The 16,283-nt window shown below is 36.2% G+C and overlaps 1 protein-coding gene and 1 long non-coding RNA gene across 10 annotated transcripts in view; one reads left to right on the forward strand and one right to left on the reverse strand.

Annotated features, from left to right (window-relative positions):
* The window catches only part of LOC114677040 (uncharacterized), a 74,026-nt gene extending 73,108 nt beyond the window's left edge, over positions 1 to 918 (reverse strand). The window contains exon 1 of the long non-coding RNA XR_003728354.2: positions 822 to 918. This is a non-coding gene — a long non-coding RNA (uncharacterized LOC114677040). The remainder of the gene's footprint in view (positions 1 to 821) is intronic.
* Positions 1 to 16,283, forward strand: part of AGBL3 (AGBL carboxypeptidase 3) — a 136,596-nt gene that overhangs the window by 82,620 nt on the left and 37,693 nt on the right. For 7 of the 9 annotated variants that reach the window (XR_013415606.1, XM_015134966.3, XM_077997369.1 and 4 more), the window contains 2 exons: positions 3,381 to 3,438; positions 4,897 to 4,968. The exons of 1 other annotated variant lie outside the window; for it this stretch is intronic. Coding sequence is in view for 6 of the 8 variants with exons in the window: in XM_015134966.3 (XP_014990452.3) it covers positions 3,381 to 3,438; positions 4,897 to 4,968 (130 nt within the window). In the remaining 2 variants the exon portion in view is untranslated. The remainder of the gene's footprint in view (positions 1 to 3,380; positions 3,439 to 4,896; positions 4,969 to 16,283) is intronic. One more of the 9 variants, XR_013415607.1, reaches the window with a different exon arrangement.

Raw genomic sequence — 16,283 nt, forward strand, 5'->3', positions numbered from 1 at the left:
GAAAGATCAGCTTCTACCATGACAGCAGGAAGAGCTCTGCAAACCCATTCACCAGCAAAACTAGTGAAATTATCCACAACAACAACAAACAACAACAGATATTTAAAGTCTCTGAAATGGTCTGAAGGTTATACAGCAAGTGAAACAAAAATCTATTCAAGAAAGTCTACTAAAATTCATTTAAAACTGTGAGAGCCTGTGGTATTTCAATCAAGACTGCCTCTTCCCCTCCCCCCACCGGACTCCCCAGCTCAGTAAGACAGAAACTCCACACTAGTGTAGACAAGAAGTTAGGGCTCCCTCTCCCCAGAGCTACCAAAGGGCTATCCCAGGAGGGGCAGAATATCAGTATTTCTTATTCTTCCCCCAGCTGCCTGTTGCTAAGTCAGGTGAGTGCCGACAAGAGATGCGGGCTGCCTTCCTCTCCCAGTCCCCGTTGATGAGACAGAGGCTCTACTTCAGGTGCTCCACCACTGAGCATTCTTGGGCTGATTGCCCTTATCTTGGTTTGTAAAATGATGGTTCCACACTGGGAGAGGCAAATGGAGGAGACCTAAGGCTACTGCCTCCCCTGCACCTACAGTTCAGCTCCTAAAGCAGGGTGTCCACTTGGAGGGAAGAGTGCTATTTCCGCCACCCCCAGCTCATAAGCCATAGCTTATAAATTTTGCCCTGATGAAAAACTAGGTCATAAAACAGATAGCTCCTAATCTCTTCCAGAAAAAGAGAAGTTAAGCTTAAGGACAGTCTCAAAACCAGTGCAATTATGGCTAAAAAAAAATTCTGGAGGACAAATATATTACTGGTGGAAGTTATCTTACCAGCAGCAAATCTGTACAGGTCTGCAGCAGCGTCAATTCTTGCCTTCCACTCCTGCCCTAAAACTTGCTTCAGCCTCTTTTTCTGCCTCATGCCCCGGAGTCAAATCTTAAAAAGTTAATATACCAGTTAAATTCTGCCATTTTGTTTCTTACTACGCATGCTTGAGTGCACTCCTAAGATCTCATCAGGAAGCAGCTGATCACCAGTCTCAGGTGTTTCCTATCTGTAGGAAGACTACCTTTCCCTGCTGCTGGCTGCAACCAATTACTATTTTAGAGAGACAGTTAACAACCGCCTGACCATCACCTGATGCCTGACATTCCTAGTGGGGTTTTGGTGGAGCCCTCTCCTGCCCTGCTCATGCCTTATTAGCTACCTACTGTAACAACACTGGTAGATTCATTGGAGCTACAAGCTAAATTGAATACTGACTAGTTTGCCAGAGAGAACTGGAGAAAGAGACAGCTAGGAGGAGCCTTACTGGAGTCAGAAAAAATCTTAAACACTGACCTCTGCAACTATCCTTTTGAAGAAGTCCAAATTTGATTGGATTAGTCTGAAGAGCAGAGCTGAATGTGGTCAGGGAAAGAGACAAAGAGAGCCCTGCCTTAGCACTGTCATCCCAAGTGAATGTGGATATACCTAAGTCTGTACCCCTGAGGACCAACATCAGAGGCTCAGTACTGCAGGGAGCAGAGATGGCTATAAAGGAGTGATGCTCCTTTCCCTCTGCTCTGCCTTCTAGAATTACATTATTTCAGGAATGTAATATGAATAGGAATTAAAAATTTTTTTTGGTAAACACATCCTCTCATTGATACCCCTGTGTTAAGTCATTTGCAGGACCCAATAACCAAAATAGGTTTTGTTAGGGGATTTTTTTAATGTATGTATTGCAAGACACATATTTATTTAGTTCTCACAAATATATCCATAGAGTGGTTTTCTTCACCTATCCAAGCTACATTTAATGTAAAATATTATAAATCCCTTTATATTAAATGCTCATGTATTTGCATCTTTCTTGATTGGAGCTTTTAAAATTGTATGAAATCATTATATTTAATGTTAGATACTTCCAAATGGAAAATAATCTTCATTTGGTCAAATGCTTTGAGCAAGTTGCATACATTCTAAGTCTGCCCATAAGCTAACAGGAGATTGTGGCCACTTACCTTGAAATTCCTACCCGTCTTTCATAGAAAGAGTGAACAATCTCATTTTCACTCAGGTAAATGGCTGAGGACAACTTAAATTCATGCTCTTGAACTGACTATTTCTTACTTTGTTTGCTTATATCAATACATCCCTAAAATAATATTGGTAAATTATTTTTAAAATATTTCAGTTAACTTTGTTTCCCACCATGACACTCACTTGTTGATTCTGAAGACTTTCAACAAAAACAATTATAAATTACTGTGATTAGAAATTGTAGCTCATGTACATAAGATCACTGACCTGGTGATATTTTTCTGTAGGACAAGTGTAATCGTTTATTATGGCTCACAGAATCATTTCACTCAAGAGATGGGAGCCAAAAATTACAAGAGTTTATCAAATCAAGTCTTACTAATTTTCTTCAGCCTGATTTCACTCCTTGTCTTGCCAATGCCTGGTGATTACATAATATCACTACTTTTAAATTTGTGTAATTTTTTCTAGACTGTTTCTTTCTTCAATAATCAAATTTTGATATTTACATTTTTCTCCCATTTTCATACTGATTTTGCCCATTTTTTTTGCTGCCAATCAATTATATACATGAAGAGGTGGGTTTGAGCTTTTAACTCCATTTCATAGTCTACTTTTATTATGGGTTGTTTTTGTTTTTGTTTCGTTTTTTGAGATGGAGTCTAGCTCTGTCGCCCAGGCTGGAGTGCAGCAGCATGATCTCAGCTCACTGCAACCTCTGCCTCCCAGGTTCAAGCAATTCTCCTGTCTCAGCCTTCCAAGTAGCTGGGATTACAGATGCCTGCCACCACGCCCCACTAATTTTTTTTTTTTAGTAGAAATGGGGTTTCACCATGTTGGCCAGGCTTGTCTTGAACTCCTGACCTCAAGTGATCCGCCCGCCTCGGCCTCCCTAAGTACTGGGATTACAGGTGTGCACCGTGCCCGGCCTCATCTTTTTATATATAAGCACAGTTTTGCAATCTGTTTATATATTTTACATAATTTTATATCTTTTCACCCATTTCACACTTTTATCTTCCCATATGTTTGTTCTTCTAACTTAAGTGAGATTATAAGAATACCGTTTTTTTGGTCTCTTTCTTATTACAAATAAATTCTATGTGATGTGGAAAAATTTTAAGCCTCCTTTACTGCCAAAATATAGTATCAATATTTTCTTCTACTCATTGATGCAGGAGAATAGTGTAGTGAAAAATATTAGAAGATTCTGATTTATAAGTTAATTTTGGTCATTCTAAACCTGTAAGGATGAAATGAGGAATATTTGTTAAAAATGCACAATACTATAAATCGTATAGGAAATATACCCCATTTCATGTTGATAAAATAGCATTGTTTTCCTTGATTCTACATTCCATTAGGTTTATGATAGAGGACATTTACTGCAAAGGCACAAACAATCAAATTCTGATGTGAAAGGTAATATTCTGCTTCTACCTTCTCATAAACAGTTAATTCATTTACTCATCTAGGAATTGTTGGTGCCACAACTTTGAGGCTGCCACTGTGCTTGGTGCTAGGGATATTAAATGTATATGATACCATTTCGTCCCTGCAGGACCTCATCCTTTAATCAGGAAAGAAACAACAAGCCAAGTGCAGTGTCATAGACGCAATGCCAGTAGTCTGTTCAGGGTCCCCAGGGAGCACAGAGAAAGGAGTGGTTAATTACACTGAATAATAGAGAGGTCCACGTATTTGAGGGCTATCCCCAAGGTTTTGAAAGTTTGCCCCCAAAGGGAAAGGGATTTTATGTTTTAAAAACCATCTTTTTCCTCTCATTTCATAATTTAATAGAAGATGAGCCCAGGAGACAAATTAATTCATAGACTGTTCATTGGCTTCTACTGCCACCTGCTAAGTCTGATGTGAATCTTTAACTGACTCTCTAGCATCTCTGGTTTTTTTTTTTCTTTCTTAATTTCTGTCATCTTATCTTTAGTTGAGGTCCTTTGCAGGGGGAATCATATAATTTAGGCAATATTTTAATTTTATCTAAAATACTTAATTTTATGTGTGTATATATATATTTATTGTTCATTTTTATCTACCTATTTCCCAAAAGGATTTGAGGTAACTTAATTACACACACACACACAGACACACTCATATATCCATTTAGTTTATGATGTAGCAAAATAATAAAAAATATAAATGGAGATAAGAACCTAAGAACCATGCCAAGGAAAGGGGAGAATACTATTATAATTAAAATAGTTAATTCACTTAAACTTTATTTTTTCTGATAATGGTCAGCTAGGCATATTCAGCTGCTTTTTATAAGTAGCTTTTATGTATTCTTTTATTAACATTTTAATGTCAAAAATTAAAAATAAAGATAAGCAAAAGAAAGCAAAAATTACATTTTAGAATATTTATTTTAAACGCTTTCCCATATTCATCCACATACACACCATGTTAATGAATCACATAATCATCGCATTATTTTGCAACTTACTTTTTAATTTTAAATTCCAGTATATTATAAACCTCTTCATATGTAAATAAATGGTGGCAAAGTATTCCATTCTATTAATTAAGCCATCCCCAGTGTTAAACTTACATTTTGTTTCCAATTTTTTTCCTATTGTAAACAACAATGAAAACTTTATAACTCTCTATTTGTGTGTTTTCTTAATTATTTCTTTATAACAAATTCCTAGAAAAGGAATCGCTGACCCAAAAGGTATGAACATTTTTAAATGCAACAAAAATTTGTAACATTTGAAGACTACTTATTTTAATTTCACTGAACTAAACTGCTGTCTACAAGTTATTTACTAGCATTTGTCAGTTTGAAAAAAGATGAAAAATATGAAATGTAAATGGGCGAATTAATTATTTTCATGCTACTATGATCTTTATCATCTTCTCTAGATACAAGGCCAAATGAACCAGGTGATTATATGGTTGATTATTTCAGAAGACAGTTACCTAATCAAGGTTTGGGTGAGTAAAATAGGCACACAGACAGTAATGAGTGGTCCCCTATGATCTGAATGTTATTTTTCTCTCTAGCTCTAGAAATACACAGGGGAAACAGTAGAAATTTACTGTATGTCAATTTGCTTTCTTTTAATTTCATCCAGTCAAAACCAAAACAAAAGAATATTCATCTCATTGTCTAATCTTTTCATTCGCATCTCACCAAGTCTTAGAGCAGAGAGAGGCCTTGAGAGGGCTCTAGTCTCACCTGCTCATGACAGGCCCCAGGCTCATCCAGCCTCTGGCTGACTACACTTGGTGACAAGTACTTTACTAAACTGCAGTATAATTCATTCCATTGCTAAAGAGCTATAGCATTGAAAAAGTTTATTTTCAATAAACTTTAACAATAAAAAGTTTACAATACATGTCCTTGTAAATTTCATCCACTTCTTTTAATCTGTCCTCTCTAATAACACGAAATAGTGAAGAAACCTTAAAGGTAGATAATTTTGACTGATGCAGTTTCCCCAATTCTCCTTGAAATAATGCAATTGTAATACCTTCTCTATTGTTTAAAAAGTTGTCATTTATTTCCCTGAAACGTTCCGTGTTTCTTTCAACCATCCATAAAACACCATGATTCAAGTCCCTTTACCATTTTATTTTACTTTTTTTTGTTGCTATTCAAGCTTAAATGAAACTGAGCACAGTATTGCAGATGTTGTCTAATGAGTGCAAAATATATCTTCATTTTTATTTGCTCCTTTATAGATACTAGGTTTCCATTAATGCGGTTTAAGATTATATTTCTTCTTTTGAAAATTATCCTAAAATATTGACATATTGGATTTCATATATTCAAACCTTTAATGTTTTATTTTCATAGTGCTACTGCTAAGTTGTATTTCCTCCATTCTCTACTTCTTCACTTGCTATTTGGTTCATTATGCTTGACCTTAAATTTATTCCTGTTAAATTTAAATTTAACCTTCTTAGATTCAGCCTTTCACGAACTATTGATCTTTATTATGTCATATTGTTATACTCTATATGTATATGCATGTGTGAATACATATGTGCGTATATATACATACATGCATATGCATATACATAGATACATGTATTTGACCTCTTGTCAAAGCTTCAGACCCTGTATGTAACTATCTGCTATACATCTCCACACAGCTGTCCCACATATCCAAATTCAAATTCATCTAATTCCACACTAAATACTCTTCCTCACATATTCGCAATAACATTGATGGCAGTACTATCTCTATAACCACTCCAGCTACAAATCTGATCGGTATCCTTTTTTCTCACTTTCACTTCTGTCGCCCATATCCAGTCAACCACTGAATCCAGATGATTTTACCTCAGAATCTCTTTTTCTCTATCTTGACTACCATCATTAACTACCATCATTCTTTTCAGATTCTTATCATCATCCACTTACCAGAAGTACTACAGTTTTCTAGTCTGTCTCCCTGCCATCAATATTGTCATTCTAATTACACCCTTCATACTACCATCAAAGTGATTTACCAGAAACACAAATCCGACTATGCAACATCACCACCTAAAGCCTTTTAGTGATTCCCAGTCATCTAACAGGGGCTGGACTGACACTGCCCTAAGACTGGCACTGGCTTTTCTTTAGGCTTTCTCTTTCTCATTTTAATTTCTTTTTACACTTAATTTTAAAATAATTTCAAGAATAGTAAAAAAAACTTTCTCTGTCTATTAATCAGTCTATCTTTTTTCCCATTATCCACAAGTTGTAGCATGCTCTTGTACCCCTAAAAACCTCCACCTATATTCTCTAAGAAAAAGAACATTCTCTTACATTAAAATCAGGAAATTCAACTTGATACAACACGATTTTGTATCATATGTAATACAGTTTTGCCAAATGTCCCAATAGTGTTCTTTAGAGCAAACTTACTATCTAATTCAACGTGTAATTCAGGATCGTGAATTGCATTGAATTATCATATTTCTTTATTTTCTTTATTTGGAACATTGGCTCAGCCTTTCTTTGTCATTCGCAACACTGTCATTTTTAAAGATTATTGGCAAATCGTCTTATAGAATATCTGGTTTTAAAATTTTCATGAACAAAAGAATTACCAAAAGAGTTTATGTAAATCTCAGCTTCTGAGTGAGTAGGTCTTTGATGTCACCCCTTAATTTGTATTGTTTATATGGGATTTCAAATAATTCTGGCATTGATGGCCTGCAGACCACACTTTGCAAGTTACCACTATGGGGGCCACAGTGAAAATTGGTTGGAGGCCAAGCAGTTGGGGCCTAGCCCATCCAAACCTTTTTCATCTTGAATAGCTTTCTTATGTAATTTTCTTTCAATAATGGTCTATTACTCAAAATTTTTTCCTTTTATTATTATTTTTAGTTGACATAATAATTGTACCAAGTCTATTTCATCCTGAATAGTTTTCTTATGCAATGTTTCTTTCAATAATGGTCTATAACTCAAAATTTTTTCCTTTTATTATTATTTTTAGTTGATGTAATAATTGTACATATGGGGTACAGTGTGATATTTTGATTCATATATACAATGTATAATGATCAAATTGAGGTAATTAGCATCACCTCAAACAGTTATCATTTCTTTGTGTTTGGTACATTCAAAATCTGCTCTCCTAGCTATTTGAAAATACATAATAAATTGTTAATTATAGTCACTCTATAGTTCTATGGAACACTAGTCCCTATTCCTCCTATGTAGCTGTAATTAGTATCTGTTAAGCAACCTTTGACTATCTTTCCACCCCCATCCCTCTGTGCTTCTATTAACCACTATTCTATACTCTACTTCTATGAGATCAACTTTTTAAGCTTCCACATATGAATGAGAACATGCAGTATTTATATTCCTGTGGCTGGCTTATTTCACTTAACATAATGTCCTCCAAGCTCATCAATGTTGCCACAAATGACAGAATTTTGTTCTTGTTTATGGTTAAATACCATTCCATTGTGTATATATACCATATTTTCTTTATCATTTCATCTGTTGATGGACACTTAAGTTGATTTCATATCTTGGCTGTTGTGAATAGTGCTGCAATGACCATGAGAGTGCAGATATCTCTTTGACATACTGATTTCATTCTTTTTGGATATATACCCAGTAGTGGGATTGCTGTATCATATGGTAGTTCTGTTTTTAGTTTTCTGGGTAACCTCCATATTATTCTCCAAATGACTGCATAAATTTGCATTCCCACCAAAATTGTGCAGGGATTCGCTTTTCTCCACATCCTCTCCAATACTTATTATCTTTTATCTTTTTGATAATAGCTATTCTAACAGATATGAGATCATATCACCTTGTGGTTTTAATTTGCATTTCTCTGATGATTAGTGCTGTTGAGCATTGTTCCATATACCTGTTGGCCGTTTGTATGTCTTCTTTTCAGAGATGTCTATTCAGCTCATTTGCCCATTTTTAAAGTAGGTTATTTTTATTTGTTTATTTTTGCTATTGAGGTAAGTTCCTTATATATTCTGGATATTAATCCCTTGTCAGATAATTTGCAAATGTTTTCTCTCATTCTACAGGTTATCTCATCACTCTGTTGATTGCTTCCTTTGCTGTGCAAAAGATTTTCAGTTTGATAGAATTCCATTTGCCTATATTTGCTTTAGTTGCTTGGGCTTTTGAGGTCTTATCCATAAAATCTTTCATCAGACCAATGTCCTGAAGCATTTCCCTCATGTTTTCTTCTGGTAGTTTCATAGTTTGGGGTCTTACATTTAAGTTCTTAGTCCATTTTGAACTGACCTTTTTTACAGTGAGAGATAGGAGTCCAGTTTCATTTTTCTGTATTTTGATATCTAGTTCTCCTGGCACAGTTTATTGAAGAGATTATCATTCCCCTATGAATGTTCTTGGCACCTTTGTCAAATATCAGTTTTCTGTAAATAAGTAGATTTATTCTGGGGTTCTCTGTTCTGTCTCATTGGTCTGCATATCTGTTTTTATGTTTTTAACCATGCTGGTTTGATTACTATTGCCTTCATTTTGAAGTCTGGTAGTGTGATCCCTCCAGATTTATTCCTTTTGCTATTTGGGGTCTTCTGTGGTTCTGTACAAATTTTAGGATTGTTTTTTCCATTTCTGTGAAGAATGTTATTGGTATTTTGATAGGGAGTGCATTGAATCAACAGATAACTTTGGATAGTATGGATATTTTCACACTGTTAAGTCTTCCAGTCCATGAACATGGGATGTCTATTTGTATCTTCCTCAATTTTTTTCATCAGTGTTTTATAGTTTTCCTTGTAGAGATATTTCACCTCTTTGGCTAAATTTATTCCTAGGTATTATTTTTTGTAGCTATTGTAAATGGGATTGCTTTCTTGATTTCTTCTTTTGATGGTTTGTTGGTGGGGTATAGAAATACCACTGATCTTTATATGTTGGTTTTGTATCCTTCAACTTTACTAAATTTATCAGTTCAAAGGAGTATTCAATAGAGCTTTTAGGGTTTTCTGTATATAAGCTCATGTCATCTGCAAACAGGGACAATTTGACTTCCTTCTTTCCAATTTGGATGCCCTTTATTTCTTTCTCTTGCCTATTTGCTTCGGCCAGGACTTTCATTACTATGTTGAACAAAAGTAAGCATCATTATCTTGTTCCATATCTTAGGGGAAAAGCTTTCAACTTTTCCTCACTCAGTATGATATTGGGTGTGGGTTTGTCTTGTATGGCCTTTATTGTGTTGAGGTACATTCCTTCCATACCTTATTTGGTGAGAGTTTCTGTCACAAAGAGATGTTGAATTTCATCAAATGCTTTTTCTGCATATATTGAGATGATCATAGGGTTTCTGTCCTCCATTTTGTTGATGTGATGTATCACGTTTATCAATGTGTGTTTATCGATTCATCCTTGTATCCCTGGGATGAATTCCACTTGATCATGGTGAATAATTTTTTCAGTGTGCTTCTGGATTTAGGAGATTTGGTTTGTTAGTATTTTTTTGAGGATTTTTACATCTTTTTTTATCAAGAACATGGGCCAATAGGTTTCTTTTTCTTGTTGTGTCCTTGTCTGGTTGATACCAGGGTAATATTAGTTACACAGAATAAGTTTGGAAGAATTTCCTCATCTTCAATTTTCTAAAAGAGTTTGAGAAGAACTGATATTTGTTCTTCTTTAAATGTTTGGTAGAATTCTACAGTGATGTCATCAAGTCCTGGGGTTTTCTTCAATGGAAGACTTTATTACAGATTCAATCATTACTCATAATTGGTCTGTTTGGGTTTTCTGTTTCTTCTTTGCTTAATCTTAGTAGATTGTACATGTCTAGGAATTTATTCGTTTCTGCTAAGTTTTCTAATTTGTTGGAGTACAGTTGTCTGTAATAGTCTCCAATGATCCTTGTATTTCCATGGTATCAGTTGTAGTATCTTCCTCATTCTGATTTTATTTGGGTCTTTTCTTTTTTTCTCTTGGTTATGAGCTAATGGTTTGTTGATTTTATCTTTCAAAAAAAAAACCCAACTTTTCATTTCATTGAACTTTTATAATTTTTAGTCTCAATTTCATTTATTCTGCTCTGATCTTTATTATTTCTTTCCTTCTACTAATTTTTGGTTTGGTTTCTTCTTGCTTTTCTAGTTCCTTGTGGTGCATAATTAGGTTCCTTATTTAAAATCTTTCTACTTTTTGGCTATAGGCATTTATTGCTATAAACTTTCCTCTTAGTGTGCTTTTGCTATATCCCATAGGTTTGGTATGTTGTGTTTCTATTTACACTGGTTTCAATACATTTTGTAATTTCTTTTTTACTTTCTTCAGCAGTAATTCAGAAGTATGTTGTCTAATTTCCATGTAACTATACAATTTTGGAAGTTCTTCTTGTTATTGACTTCTAGTTTTATTCCATTGTGGTCAGAAGATACTTGATATCATTTCAGTTCTTTTAAATTTATTGAAAATTATTTTGTTCCCTAACATAAGTCTTAGAGGATGTTCCATGTGCTGATGGAAGGAATGTGTATTCTGCACCTGTTGGATGAAATGTTCTGTAAATGTTTACTAGGTTCATTTGTTCTAAAGCGCAGTTTAAGTTCAATGTTTCTTTTTTATTTTCTGACTAGATGATCTGTCCAGTGATGGCAGTGATGTGTTAAAGTCCTCTTTGATATTATTATATCAAATTCTATCTCTCCCTTTAGATCTAATAATATTTGCTTTATGTTTCTGGGTGCTCCAGTGTGGGGTGCATATATAGTCACAATCATTATATCTTCTTACTGAGTTGATCCTTCATCCTTAAAACCTTCTTTGTCTCTTGTTTATAGTTTCTGACTTAAAGTCTGTTTTATCTGATATAAGTATAGATACTTCTGCTCACTTTTGGTTTCTGTTTGTGTGGAATATTTTTTCCATCCCTTCAGTTCAGTCTAAATGTGTCTTTATGGTGTAGTAAGTTTCTTGTAGGCAGCATATAGTTGGTTTTTAAAATCCATTCAGACAGTCTATATCTTTTAAGTGGGGAATTTAATTCACTCACCTTTAAAGTTTTTATTAATAGGTGAGGACATACTCCTATCATTTTATTGTTTTCTGGTTGTTTTGTATATCCTTTGATCTTTTCCTTCTTATTGTTTATCATTGTCATTTAATGGTTTTCTATACTGATAAGGTTTAATTCTTTTCTCTCTTTTGTATATCTGTTTTACCAGTGAGTTTTATGCTTTTATATGTTTTAATGATAGTGATTATCTTTTTCCTTCGAAATGTAGTATTCCCTAGATTATTTCTTGTAAGACCAGTCTAGTGGTGATAAATTACTTCAGTTTTTGCTTGTCTACAACAGACTTTGTTTCTCTCTCATGTCTGAAGGATAGCTTTGCTGGGTCTCATATTCTTGACTGGCAATTTTTTTTTCATTCTGCACGTTGAATTATATAATCCCATTCTCTTCTAGCCTGTAAAGTTTCTGCAAAGAAATCTGTTGTTAGTCTAATGATGATTCCCTTGTGTGTGACTTGATGCTTTTCTCTTGCTGTTTTTAGAATTCTTTGTCCTTGACTTTTGACAATATGACTGTAATGTGCCTTGATGAGGACCTTTTTTCAGTTGAGACTATTTGGGAAACTTTGAGTTTCCTGGATCTGGATCTCATATGTCTCCCCAGACTTGGGAAGTTTTCAGCTATTATTTCAAGACATTGGTTTTCTATACCTTTCCCTTCTTCTGGAACTCCCATGATATGAATATTTGTTTGCTTAATGGTGTCCCATATGTCTTGCAGGCTTTCTTCACTGTTTTTCATTCTTCTTTTTTTTTTAACCTTTTACTGGGTGTTTCAGACTACCTGTTTTTAAGTTGAGATTCTTTCCTCTGCTTGATTAAGTCTGCCATTAAAGCTCTTTATTGTAATTTTTATTTCATTCATTGAATGTTTCAGCTGTGATAATTCTTTTTTATTATATCTATTTATGTTGAATTTCTTATTCATATTATGAATTGTTTTCCTAATTTCACTGAATTATCTGTCTGTATTTTCTTGTATCTCATTGAGTTTCCTCAGTTTCTCATTGAATTCTTTTTCCAGCAATTTGTTGATTTCCTTTTCATGGGAGTTTGGTTATGAAAGTTATTATGGTTCTTTGGTGGTGTCATATTTCCTTGCTTTTTAGGGTTGTTTGTGTCCCTGTATTGATGCCTGTGCATCTGGTGGAATGATTGCCCCTTCCAAATTTTCCAGAGTGGCTTTTGTAGAGAGACTTTCACCTGCAGTTGGGTATCTGTGTGCTATTTGGGAAGGATGTGCTGACTTGTTTCTGGATAGATGCAGTGGTATAGTCTCCATGAAGTTTTCATCTGTGTTCAACATCAGCAATAACTGTGGTTGCCTCAGTGGTAAAGGCTGTAGAGGTTTGTGGCAGCAGCAGCAAAGGTTGTTAATCTCTTCACTCTTAAGGGCTTTTGAGGTCTTCCTATTTTTGTTTTCCCCATACTGAGGAGACTTAGCTGAAGAGATCCCTCTTGTTGTCAGACCTGACACAACCTACAAGCAGTTGCAGTGGTATGGGGTTCCAGGTGCAGGTGCTTGGAGTGGTTGTGGGACCAGGGTCTTAGACTCAAGGACTCATGAAACTATTGTGGCACCTGGATCTTCTGGTGCATGTTCACTCTCTATGGCAGTGTTGGATGTAGGTTCCCCCACAGAGCCAGGGTCTATGAATCTGAAGCATCCCATGGGGCCAGGTTGTAGCTGTGATTCTACTCCTAAGCTGGACTCAGCACTGGCCTGACTCTGGGGAGGAAGGAGCACTCTGGAAGTTTGAGCCTAGCAGGCAGGATATGGTTGCAATTCAGGAACCTGAGGCAATAGGACTCAGTGATAACCCAGATTCCAGTGGATGAAGCACTGTGTAGTAGTGACTTTAGACCCTGGAATAGTGAGGGTTGGTATATCACAGACTCTGTGAGACCAGGTGCAAGTACCCCAGAGTGGTGAAGTACAGCTGTCATCTGGGCCCTAGAGGGCCCAGCAGAGCAATGACTCCATTTTCCAGGGAGGAGGTATCTCAGCAGCTCAGACTCTAAGGGGCTAGTTCAACTCTAGGGAAACAGAATAGTCTAGTTGTTTGGCCTGTAGGGTGGGGTGTCTCAGCTCAGCCACTGCTATTTCCTTGGGACACAGGATACTACATCAGCTCAGTCCTGGGATGCACAACTGCTCAGCTTAGCCAAGACACCAATCCTCCAGGCAGAAATGTACTGCTACAGCTCAGGGCTGGGGGCTGTGACTATTCTGGGTGGCCCAGGCAATATTTCCCTGGGATACAGGGCACTACTGCAGCTTAGGTACTAGGGTACATGATCACTCTGAGTGACCAAGGCACCATTTCCTGGGATACAGTGTACTGCTTTAACTTAGGCACTGGGGAGGCATGACTACACTGAGCAACCAAGGTATTGTTTTCCCAGGAGGCAGGGTACCACCTAAGCTTCACCCTAAGGATGAAAGGGGAGGGAGAGCGTAACAGCTTCAGTTGAGTTTCAGGGAGCTCAGTTTGAGGATGTTGGACCACCAGCCCTGGGGTGTTTCTATAGAGCCTAGTCTCAGGGATGAAGGGGAGCTATAGCTACTTACCCCTGGTGCAAGACATACTTCTGCTGTAGTTCCAGTTCCAGAATGACAGCTCCTTCTCCGTGGGGAGGACAGCTAGTGGAGTCCAGGAAGCTCCTTCAGCTGTGAGGAAGAACTGTGCCTGTAAGGAATGCAGGGGACTCCAGTGGTGAAGTCAATGGGTGTCCAATGTGTTGATGGAGGTTGCTGGGATCTTCTTGCTTTCTCTTCCTTGCTGTAGGAAGAAGTTCCTCCTGGTTCCCAGCTGACCGTGTTTGGAGGATGGGGTGGTAGAGGCCTGGCATTTCCTTCCATTTTCTATATAGCTTTCCCTAGTTTCTGCACTCACCAGGGTTTCTGTCACTCCTGTCATGCACTCTGGTGCACTCCCTTAGTTGTTTTCATTAAACGTATAGTTGCCCCTCAGTATATGTGGGGGATTTGTTCCAGGACCCCCATGTATACCAAAATCCACACATACTCAAGTCCCACAGTCAGCCCTGTAGAACCCACATTTTCAAAAAATTGACCCTTGATGTACACGGGTTTCACATCCTTTGAATACTGTATTTTTGATCCATGTTTGCTTGAAAAATATCTATGTATAAGTGGATCCACACAGTTCAAACCTGTGTTGTTCACAGGTCACGTGTAATTGTTTATTCATTGTTTATTTATTGTTCCTTTTGAGGGGTGCGAACTAGGGTCTTCTAGTCAGCCATCTTGCTGACACTGCTCTGAGAAATAAAAAAAAAATTTTTGACAACTTCTAGCTGCAGCATAGAAACCAAGTTCTCTAACATGACATGAAAGACTTCCAGTGATCCTGTGACCCTGACCTTTACAAAGATGATCTTGTTGCCTCACCGTATATCAGTCTTCTCACCTCCTTGCTTCTGCTCATACTGACTTCACTGCCTGAAACATACTTCTCCCTCTCTTCAGCTAGACTAGCTACTCATCATTTAAGGAATAAGCACCAAGGTTTAATAAGATTCAAACAGTTCCTTAAAATAAGAGTGAGATAGATTGAATCATAGTTATGCACAAGTTAGTCTGCTGGCTCAGCGAAGGGAATCTAATCCACCTGGAAATCTGCAAGAATGATTTCTTAAATAAATTAATTCTTAAATCATGATGTAGTCTTAACTGAGAAGTTGGGCATTTAGGGTGGAGAGGAAAATCACTTCCTTGACTTCTTAAAAGACTATTGTCAATGGTTCTATTATCTTATATGTAAATGCTTTCCTTACTTATAATGTAATATGTCTGGGATGGGAGAACTCATTCAGAGCCTTATGATTTCTTTCATCTCTTTCAATATTTATTCTCCCCTTTCCAGTTAGAGGAAAACTCTGTTTAATAGAAAAGAGAAAAGTAACTTATGAGCTGAGGAACTCTGCTCTTTGTCATCCATAAGTATTACAAAATAATTCCAAAGTATAAATCTGAACATTCACTGGCATATTTTTATTCTGAATATAGCTATGTAAAATTTTGTTGTCAACATTTTCTTCAAATCTTAGTTTATTTGAGGTTTAATCATCCTGAAACTATTCTATGGTTTAGCCACTCTCTTATATTCAACCTTTGTTACATAATCTTTCCATTGTTGTTCACGTTCTTTTAAAAAAATCTGATGTTTCTCTGCTTCCCAGAGGTGCCAACTTGTAATAGTGAGTGGTTGTGCTAGATACTTGGGTACAATGGTAAATAAAATATAGCAGAGTGGGTGACAAGTCAATAGACATAGTAATATGAAACAAATGCTACTTACTGTGTTATGGGGTTACATGGGAGTTGTCTGTGTGTAGGAGCAAATCAGAAAAGGTTCCTCAGAAAAGGTAATTGTTAAGATTTCAGGGACCAAATAAATTGAACTTTTTTTAAACCAACTTCTATATCTACTAAGAATTAGAATGAAAAAGTAAGACAAAATACTAGCAAACCAAAAGAGATTATACACAATGACCAAATAGGATTTATCCCAGAAACGCAAGGTTAGTTTAACATATGGAATTATGAAAATTAAACAATATAATATACCATGTTAATAGAATATAAAGAAAAAGACACATGGTCATCTCAATAGATGCAGAAAAAGTATCTGGCAAAATCCAACATTTTTTTCATGATAAAAAAGAGACACTGAACAAATTAGGAAAGATAGAATCTTCCTCTACCAAAAAAAAAGCCATCTTCAAAAATTCT

This window comes from Macaca mulatta, chromosome 3 (genome assembly GCF_049350105.2).
Source record: "Macaca mulatta isolate MMU2019108-1 chromosome 3, T2T-MMU8v2.0, whole genome shotgun sequence".
Classification (NCBI taxonomy): Eukaryota; Metazoa; Chordata; class Mammalia; order Primates; family Cercopithecidae; genus Macaca; species Macaca mulatta.